Source organism: Protopterus annectens, chromosome 17.part0, assembly GCF_019279795.1.
Source record: "Protopterus annectens isolate FY-2018-M chromosome 17.part0, PAN1.0, whole genome shotgun sequence".
NCBI classification, from domain to species: Eukaryota; Metazoa; Chordata; order Ceratodontiformes; family Protopteridae; genus Protopterus; species Protopterus annectens.
In genome coordinates, this window is record NC_056751.1 from 685,163,037 (window position 1) to 685,173,786 (window position 10,750).

Consider the following 10,750-nt stretch of genomic DNA (forward strand, 5'->3'; position numbering starts at 1 on the left):
TACTACCCCTAACGATCTGCAGTTAAAGTATAACCTAGGAATAAATGTTATACCATTAATTATATTCAAATTCTTAACCCTGTCACATATACTGCAATGGCCACATGAAAAAGTGCCAGAGGGTGAACTATTAACATAATTCCCTTTCACAAAATTATAATTTAGTAATTCTTTCAAATTCTTTCCCCTCTTAAAAGAAAAAGTAATATGTTTTGGGAACAAATGGCCAATATTTTCATCCTCGCTAACAATTTACCAATATTTTCTCACTATTTTAGTTAATTACTTCGAAAAAGGAGAGAATCTAGTGACATAGAAGAGCTTTTCTTCATCATCATTCTCCCTTACATCATACATTTTATCTTCAAATCTCTCATTCCTATCTGATGTGTGAGTGTGCATGTGGCCCATCATAAAGATCCCCCAAAATTTTACACTTGCATTCCAAAAGGAGAGTTTTATCATAACCTCTTTCACTGAACCTTAACAAAACGTTATCCAATTCGTTAGCCTTTTCATTCCTATCACTGGTGTGGTTATAGATTCTTTTAAATCCACCAAAAGGTAAGGAATCTAATAAATGTCCAGGGTGCATGCTGGTAGCATGCAAGAACATATTCACTGAGGTTAACTTCCTAAATGGCTTAAAACCAATAGATTCTCCATCATTAAACAAGGTTACATCCAAAAAGTTAATATGTTCCCTATTTATTTCATAAGGGAAGACTAAACCATGTTCATTATTATCAAGGATCTCAAAAAAATCCAAGAAATCACTAACATCACCCTTACAAAAAAAAATAAGGTCATCTATAAAATGCTTATACAATATAACATTGTTCTTGAAAAACAGGGTTGGGTAAATAAATTTCCTCTCAAAGAATCCCATATAAATAATAGCATATGAGGGCGCGAAAGCAGCCCCCATAGCCGTACCTTTTAACTGCAGAAAAAACTCATTATTGAAAGAAAAATAATTATGAGTTAAACTAAATTCAAGTAAATTAATCAAGAAGGTAGTTCTGGGTCCATCAGCCAACATCTCCATGATTGATTCCAAACCCCATCTGAGATTAATATTCGTATAAAGTGATTTAACATCAATAGTAACCCAATAGTAATCTTTTTGCCATCGGATCTGAGACAATTCACTTAATAAGTCCTGAGTATTCGAAATATGCGCCACAACCTTTTTTAAATGTGCTTTTAAGTGGAAATCCAAAAAAAAAATTAGCATTACTTAGAAAAGAACCAACCCCTGATACAATAGGTCTACCCGGGGGTTTATGCAAACACTTATGCACTTTAGGCAAAGCATAAAAAGTAGGGGTAATAGGTTTCTTAATATACAATTTACATATATCCTTATGATCAAAGAAACCAAAGTGTTCACCTCTCTCTAATAAAGTCAAAAGTGAATCATTGGATTCCACTATTGGGTCCGTAATTAAACGTTTATACTCTTCTGCATTATTCAGCAGATCAGCCACTATTCCACAATAATTCTGTTTGTTTAAAATAACCCAATTACCTCCTTTATCAGCACACTTAAAGATAAACTCAGTTTTTTGTTTTTCCATATTTTTAAGAGCAAAGCATTCATTTTTACTTAAGTTATAACATTTCTGTTGCCTTAAAAATTCAGATAATGTCACAGAAATTTCTTTAAACAAGACTTTCAAAAATACAGAGATGGCAGACACCTTAATATTCGGTATAAATGTATTCTCAGTTACTAGATGGGTAATGCTCACTTTCCATACCCAGTATGGTAACAACTAGCATTCTCAATAAATTCATCCAAGCAGAAATATTCAGCATTATCATAGTCATAAATTGACATATTTAATAAATGCTCATCAAATTCCTTACTAAAACTATTAGAATGAATGTTCTCAACAGAGTTAACATCATTTTTCTGAAAGAAAATATTATTTTTCTTAAATAATGTCTATCTGTCTGGGGTAGTAAAGACATGTTCCACTGGTGACATTTTTGAGGGTGTTTGGGTTATAATGCTTGTAGTGCAGTATTACTAGTGGTTGGAAAGCTTAACCAAAATATATAAACCTTTTTATTATAGCATGATGACCTCTTGCGGCTAGTAATGAAGGTACTCCGCTCGTGGAATGACCCTCTGCTTCAACTAGTCTCTGACGTACAAGGAATTGGAGAGGCACCTGGCACCATCCTGTGGAAGGTAACAGAAGTAGAAGACCAAACAAAGCAGCTCATTGAAGGAATGGAGAAGATTCTATCAAGGGTGAGTTATCAGCAAAACATCTCACTAAAGCAAATGTCTAACTGTGGGACATCAACTGGACCTCTAAATGAAAGTCAGATATGTTAGGACAATGGTCACAAAATACCAATTAATGTGCATAGCTGAGAGTACTAGACATCCAAATGTCCTCTTGCAAACAGAAACACAAATAATATCCCCATTTATAAATGGTTGCTGTAAGTCTAAATAAATATTGAATAATTTTTGCTTAGTCAAATGATTAAGCTAGATCATCATAATTAACACACGCAACTTCTGGCATGGCATTCATACTCCCTTGTTTAATGGGTGATAGGCTTTGTGAATAAGAGTCTGATTATTTTCCCGAGGTTCAAGAATCACAACCTCTTATACTTATACCATCACATTCAGTCTGTTTACATCATCACCTTACAATCTAGAGACTTCCTTATGGTAGCACACTTCAAATATTTTTTTTTTTTTTTTGTGCAATAGTTTTTTTCCATCATTTATTATTGCCCCTAATCTGCATTCAGATCAGGAAAAGAAGGAGGCATGTTTTGCAGTCCAAATATTTTAATCATTTATGCAGCTTGAATTGCAGCAGACATTCTCGCCCACAGAACAGTGTACCTATGTTTCCTTGATGCTTGTTCTGTAGGGATCCTCCTTCCTAAATATATATTGTAGTGATATGCTTTTTCACATTGAGCTGAATACTGTCAGTTGCTGGTGCACGTTTGATGGACTTTTGCCCTTTTCTCTACTGTGATGAGACTGTGCAGAGAGTATTTGTAATTTAGGGGGGCAGCGACACCTATGTAGGGGTGTAAGAGGCTTGCCACCTACAAAAATAACTTTTTTTGTGTTTTGTTACACTTTAATTGGCAGTTTTCAAATGTTATCAAAATGCTGAGTCTCAACAGAACCTAGTTAAACCGTTGCAGAAGTGCACCCCTTTCAGTAAGTATTCATAGTCTTGTTGTTATCCAGTTTCAAATGGAGACGTCAGTGATGGAGCACCATATGTGATTTCGTTATGTCCCTAAATATAGGAAGGGAGCAAACTACCTTTTCTTTCAGTTGACCTTCTGGTATCTGAGATACTAAGCAAACTCGGGTCAGCATTAATACAAGAAAATGCCCTTTTTACTGTGCAGCTGTGTCACATATGAAGTGTGCAGGCTTCTCATCTTTTCTTGCTTTGTTATCACTTTTTATAAAGATCCCAAAGTACTGTAGAATCTATAAGGAAGAGCTTACTGAAATCACAGAGTGTGAAGTACCTTCCATTTCATTTGGTAAAAGAGGAACACTACAATTCACCAGGTCCAGATGTACTGAATCCCAGTTCATTGAAGCAAACTGCTTGAATTGCAGCTTCATTGAATTTAGCATCACAAATGTAAGTTAAAATTTGCAAAGGAGAAAAGGTTTATCCTGCTTTCCAAGGCTATATTAGAAATAGGCACCATGATACATCTGGAGGTTAGAATTTGCAAAGGACAAGGGTTTACCCTGTTTTACAAGGTCACCTGAGCTGGGATCTGGAATAATTAAAAAAGGCAGGCATGTAGGGGTACAGGGGACTTGCCCCATGGTGAAACAACTTGTATAACTGTTGTGATGCCAAATTCAGTCATGACAGTTTAATCTGTTTGCTTCTGTCACCTACAAGATTTAGTTATTCATCACAGATCTGTCAAAATCATAGAAAGCTACGTTATTAGGTTTCATGGAATGAAAAATGATGGACAGCAACAGGGGGGATTGTTAATCAATAGTACATAACGTTGTTTTATTTCCACCTAGAAGTATAACAAAACAACTCCAGAGATGGGCAGTAGGGTCTTCCAATACATGCATCTTCCACAGGACAACACATTCATTTAGTACAAGCTCCTAACTTTCCACTCAGATGTTAACAGTTAACCAGAGAAAACAATCTTGATGTACAAATGAAGAACATGATATTTTATTTTAGTAGAAAGGATTACTTGCTCAACTAGTGCGAAGTATTGAATTCAAAACTTTTAATCGGAATAGCTCATAAAATGTAAAATGATGAGGGTGAAACCATTAGTTGTTGTTTAACCAAAATAAAAAGGTAGCAAAACAAAGTGCTATATGGAATTGCAGTATAGTTTGGTTTAATACCATAAACACAATGCCATTTCCAGTCCTTTTATCAAAAGCACAACATGCTGCCATTCTGCCAGCTCTAATTAAATAAATGTTGTATTGGTAAGCTGCTGCAGTAACCATCTCTTTTAGCTACATCACTTTTTTTCAACCTAACTTGGCTCATTCCCTTCTCCTCTACCAGAGAAACTGAATCATAAACTTACCCTTTGTAACTGCATATTCACAGACACATTTTTGGCCAAAGGTTTAACTGTTTGTCCTCTGTTTTTGTGCTAGTCATAAGTTTTCTTGAGTTTTAAACCAGATGCCTTTTTTCATATGAAATGGAATGAAACAGTGTTAGTTATATTTAAGTGGGGGGTTTAGTGGCTCCTTCCCTGTAAGAGGATGTGTGTGTGTGTGTGTGTGTGTGTGTGTGTGTGTGTGTGTGTGTGTGTGTGTGTGTGTGTGTGTGTGTGTGTGTGTATGGTGGGGCTTCATCCACATGTAAAACAGTTTACTTTTTCCTATAGTGTTTACTTTATTCATATACCGAACAGTTTACATGTTTTTTTTTTCCTTGGGAAAAATGCATGGGATGGCTGAAATCAAAACCCTGCAGCACAAAGGAGAAAAAATAACCATGACAGGTAACAGGCTAAGTGAGCACCAGTGGAAGATGGTAATCAAAAGGAACACCAAAAGCAGCATCAACAGGAAAGAAAGTGTTAGCAGGAAGGAATGCCAAAAATAGCATTAACAGGAAAGGAAGTGTTAGCAGGAAGGAATGCCAAAAATAGCATTAACAGGAAAGGAAGTGTTAGCAGGAAGGAATGCCAAAAATAGCATTAACAGGAAAGGAAGTGTTAGCAGGAAGGAATGCCAAAAACACCATTAACGGGATGTTAGCAGGAAGGAACACCAAAACCAGCATTAACAGGAAAGGAAGTGTTAGCAGGAAGGAATGCCAAAACCAGCATTAACAGGAAAGGAAGTGTTAGCAGGAAGGAATGCCAAAAACAGCATTAACAGGAAAGGAAGTGTTAGCAGGAAGGAACACCAAAAACAGCATTAACAGGAAAGGAAGTGTTAGCAGGAAGGAATGCCAAAAACAGCATTAACAGGAAAGGAAGTGTTAGCAGGAAGGAATGCCAAAAACAGCATTAACAGGAAAGGAAGTGTTAGCAGGAAGGAACGCCAAAAACAGCATTAACAGGAAAGGAAGTGTTGGCAGGAAAGGAACACCAAAAACAGCATTAACAGGAAAGGAAGTGTTAGCAGGAAGGAATGCCAAAAACACCGTTAACGGGATGTTAGCAGGAAGGAACACCAAAAACAGCATTAACAGGAAAGGAAGTGTTAGCAGGAAGGAATGCCAAAAACAGCATTAACAGGAAAGGAAGTGTTAGCAGGAAGGAATGCCAAAAACAGCATTAACAGGAAAGGAAGTGTTGGCAGGAAAGAACAGAAAAAGTAAGGGAAGAGTCAGTATACCTCTTCAACATACCTCTCAAGTGCACAGAGTTTTGCAGAATTTCCTGATTTTTGCATCATGTTTTTGGGCTGTCCCTTGTAAAATATGTGGTTTTCTGGAAAATCACTGAAGATTGAAGTCAATAAATAATGACATACGTTTGAGTTTCATACTTCATACCCTTCAGAAAATGTATGCTAACACACATTCTATTATTCTAGCTACTTTCTAACTTTATAAGAACAATACTTAAAATGTGTCCCTATTTTTGGGCCTTTGTCCCCCCATTATTTTAGTCTTTGTCCAAATTTATTGTACTAAAAGGTTGACGGGTATGTTCTTCAAAGATCCTGTGAAACAATACCGCCAAACTGAGCTTTTTATATCAGAAGCTCATTGGGATTTACTGGCTATAACCCATTTTAGTTTGCAATAATAATGACTTTGTTAAAGCCATGCCAAGACACTATTTGTTCAAATGAGAGCTGTCTGTTTAGGAAAAGGGGGATGTGTTACGATATGAGGGAGATAATCTATGTTAAATAAACCCTGGGGCATCCAGAGGAAAAACAGTGGTAAGAAGCTTTCATTGCCATCCAGGTTGTTTAAGCCGAGGATATCATTCACTCAGGAATATTATGTATGATCTGCAGCATATGAACAACCCTTGGGTAAATACATTTCCATTAACTTTCAGTGAGACAGGGAGGAGTGAAGCCAGTGCTCAGAAAACTTCACCATTCTAGCACAGATTATCTTTTTTCACTTTGCTGTCAGTAACTGATGTAGGACTTGATATTTACACATTATGAATTTGCCGACAGCATCATGGTGGCACTACTCAGAGTAGAAGTCTTAACAAAATGCTAACAGAGACTAAGGCCCTCCTATAATTCAAAACCATTCATATTTGTATAGTTAATGAGACATCATTTTAGTGTAATGACAGCAATCCCTCTGTACCAGGGTTTGGCACCTATCATACCTTCAGACACTTAGGTAACTGTGGGGTAGTATGTGTATTTGTCAGAAACACAATAACCTCATGTCATAATACCCACAACCTTAACTTGGAGCTCCCTGGAAAATCAAAGCTTCCTTAACAAATCCAACCATTATTTCATTGCTAGGGACAGATCCCCATCAATGTCCCCAAATATCATGGACATTAATACCATTGTGGAGTTAAATATGAAATCAAATAACTTCTTGCTAGGGGAGTTCAATTACTCAAGTATTGACTGGCATACTAAAATCTGTAAAAATGCATATGCTCAGCATTTCCAACACTTTTTTTTAATAAAGGCTCTTAATATCCTTGAACTAGTCCTCACCAACATACCCTCCACCTATATCCCACCAAGAATTTTTTCATCCCTGGATAAGTCTGACCACAAATCATGTACCTTCTGTGTCAGGCTTCATGATACCATTGCTTTACCAAACGAAACCCTCTTTAGAGACTTCTGCATGGTACACCTACTTCAACTTGTAGAAGTCCTACACAAAATTCCAAACAATCCCCTTGCAATCTGACTCAACTAAGAGGGTTGTCACATTCACCTCCATGCTTTACTACTATCTAAACAGCTGCATAATAAAGTCTGTGCCCATCTGCCTTAAATATGATGGTAAATTCATAAATAAATTTCTCTGGTGGAGCTCCTGTATTCATAACTCTCAACCTTCTATTATCAAAATATGGAACACTTCCTCTTACAACATGGAACAAATGGCCAAAATGTGGAACACTTACCATCAGCTTTCTAACAACTTCAACTACAAAGCTCCTAGCATGGTTAAATGCATTATTTTAAACTTATAAAAAGTTATTTTGATTAATATGATTTAGTTTTATTCAGCTTGGATATTTGTTAAAACAATTCTTAACAGTGAATGTATGACAGACCCTTTTGATGTAGAGCAGTGAGGGACATGGACTTTCTATGACTCAAAATGAACATTCCTCACAATTAAGAGGTATGGCTGTATCAATAAAGTGTTTAACAGAAGAAGAATAAAACTAATGAAATGTTGTATGAAGTCCCTGTCCCCAAACCTTAAGACAACACTAAAAATGCAAGCAAAGAATTAAAAATACTATTAGAAAATGTAAAGCAGAGTACAAACGTAGTGCTACAGATGCCAAAGGAAACTACAAATCTTTCTTCAATTATGTCAGGAAATTAAGAAACAGTGTTCAGCAACTCACTGAGCTAATCCATTACAATATCACACATTCCAGTACCAAGGATATAGCCAATATATCAACAGAAAAAATAGTGTTAACTCTGCCCCAAATACCCACATTATTGTACTCACTGTCCTTGAAGATTTAGCTTTCCCTGTAAACACATTGGAACGTCATAAAATCCTTGTAAAAAACTAAAAATAAAGCTTCTTTGGGTCAAGATAACATACTTTGCTGCAATCTGATCAATGCCGAGTATGTACAAACTGACCCTCTACTTAAACTGTTCAAGCTCAGACTAGCCACATGATTTGTCCCTGATGCCTGGTGAACCATCAGTGTGACTCCACTACACAAGCATGACCTCTGTACAGATCCAGGTAACTATAGACCCATCACTTTCACTAAAGTTATATGCAAAGCCATGGAATGTATTATAGCAGAACTCATTTATGCAAACAGACAACTTTCCTGACTCAGACCCCACTCAGATTGTTTTTTGTGAATGGCAGTTCCTGTCTCCTAAACCAATTAAACTGCTTTGAAAAGGTTACAGAGGCTATGGACAGTGGTCCCTATGTGCATGCTGTTTACCATGATCTGACCAAAGCTTGGGACATTATACCCACTGCTGATATTATTGAAAACTAAGACAAACTTAATGTAAACCCTTACACTGCACTCTGGATTCAAAACTGGCTATCCAACAGATCCCATATAATGAAAGTTGCTGGTATTCTCTCTCAACATAAAACTGTAACAGTTGGGGTATGGTAGTGATCAGTACTGGGCCCTCTCCTGTTTGGCATTTATTTTTTATACATTAAAGCCAATATCCCTGAAGTGTAGTTGACCAAATTTGCTGATGACTGCAGTCTGGACACTGTTATCCACTCATTCACTGATATTAAACTGCTCCAAAAATGGCTTAAATTTACACAGACCTGATATATTTAAAACTGCTGCAAGGTAAATATATGAAAAATGCAGCATAGTAACAAACATCTGTTCTCACCTCATATGTCATAAATGATACTCTTCTTCAAACAGATGCAGTCATAAGAGACCTGGGTACTTATGGGGACAACTCTTTCTCTCTTTCTCTCTCTGTCTCTCTTTCTCATTCAATCATTGTGTTTCCACCATACTCAGGAAATCCTTATATCTAGCCCAGTTAATTTCAAAGGTAATATCTTCATGATACAAAGACATCAGCGTGCTCCTCCTTATCAGGTCCATCACTGAATAGAATGAATCCTTTAGTATACAAATCCAAGCATACTGTACAACTAAAATGGTTTTCACCAGAAATATTGAAGCCCTTAAATCCTTCAACTATCCTGATAGATTAACACAAGATAGAAGCCTACCAGCTCTTCCAAGGTGATCTTTATCTCACTTTTTGATCCGTGAAAGACCTAATCCTATTTGACCTCCTATTTCTATACAAAACCAGTGACAGTAAAAATGCTCGTATTAGGCATCTTAATTTATGCTGACAAAGAAGGTTCACTGGATGTATAGATTCATAACTCCATTTATGTCCTACGTATGGAATAAATTAGCAATACAGGTTATCCAACGTACTATTTTGTCTGCTTTTAAAGTCAGTCTTCATTGGAATGATAGACATAAATTTACACAGGGTTATCATATACAGACAAGCTTGATTTGTGAGGTGGATACTATTACACACTCATAAAGGATGACAAGAACTGTTAAGTCTGTTTTCTTAAAGGTGTGCATGGCCAGATCGCTTATGGTGCCAGTGATCATTTGCCTAGCATTGTCCCTATGCTATTATAACAAAATTAAAATACAATTTTTTTATAATAAGCTTCATTAAAGAAGCCATATCTACTAAATTACTCAAAGCAGAATGAAATGTATAAAATTTGCATTTGAAAATGTATCACATTTGAATTGTAATGTATCTATTTCTGATTTATTTGTGGGATTAGATGCATCCAAACGGACTGGACAATGAAGTTCTCTCACTGTGGCAGAGTCCCTTAGCTATGGCGATGGAAGAAGATGGGGAGGATTCCAAGCTGTTTGCCTTCTACAATCTGCTACATTGTTTCCGAAGGGATTCCCACAAGATTGACAGCTACCTGAAGTTACTGAGATGTCGTCTTTTTCATGAAGGAGGATGCTAAAATGCAGACGGTGCTATTATGCGGCTGGGAAATAAAGGGAAAAAAATGAAAACAAGATAACAAAAAGCATTAAAACATTTTATTATAGAAAATGAAATGTTAAATATGAAAATATTTTATAGCAACCATTATGCAATCTCAATTTCTTGTAGACTAGAAAGGAATACGCCTGTCTGTTGATGGGTACATATAAAACTGCACTGGTGCATTTTCTTAAAGAGAATAATTAATAAAAAACAATAATTTTAAAAATGTTTGTGACAACATTTCTGTACTACTTGCCAGAAAGCTTAATGTATTTACATTTAATTATTTCAGTTTATGCCTGAGCTCAAGTCAAGGGTAATAATGTGCATTGGGTGTCTGGCAGTGAATACATTATCAATATAATTTACTAATATATCTGTCTGCTACCAGAGGTAGGCCGAGTTACATGAAGGTGAGGAAATGCTTTTCAGAGACAGCTATGGCTGCAATAAGAAAAACCTCATTATCAGCTTATAAACATATCTCTAAATTGCACCTTTCTAATTGTAGAGTTGTCAGATGTGACAGTA

At 36.3% G+C, this 10,750-nt stretch overlaps 1 protein-coding gene across 1 annotated transcript in view; it reads left to right on the forward strand.

Annotated features, from left to right (window-relative positions):
- PRL (prolactin) overlaps positions 1–10,447 on the forward strand; it is a 41,351-nt gene extending 30,904 nt beyond the window's left edge. Inside the window, exons 4-5 of the mRNA XM_044059603.1 lie at positions 2,084–2,263; positions 9,996–10,447. Coding sequence (XP_043915538.1) covers positions 2,084–2,263; positions 9,996–10,193 — 378 coding nt within the window. The 3' untranslated portion in view covers positions 10,194–10,447. The remainder of the gene's footprint in view (positions 1–2,083; positions 2,264–9,995) is intronic.
- The last annotated feature ends 303 nt before the right edge of the window (positions 10,448–10,750 follow it).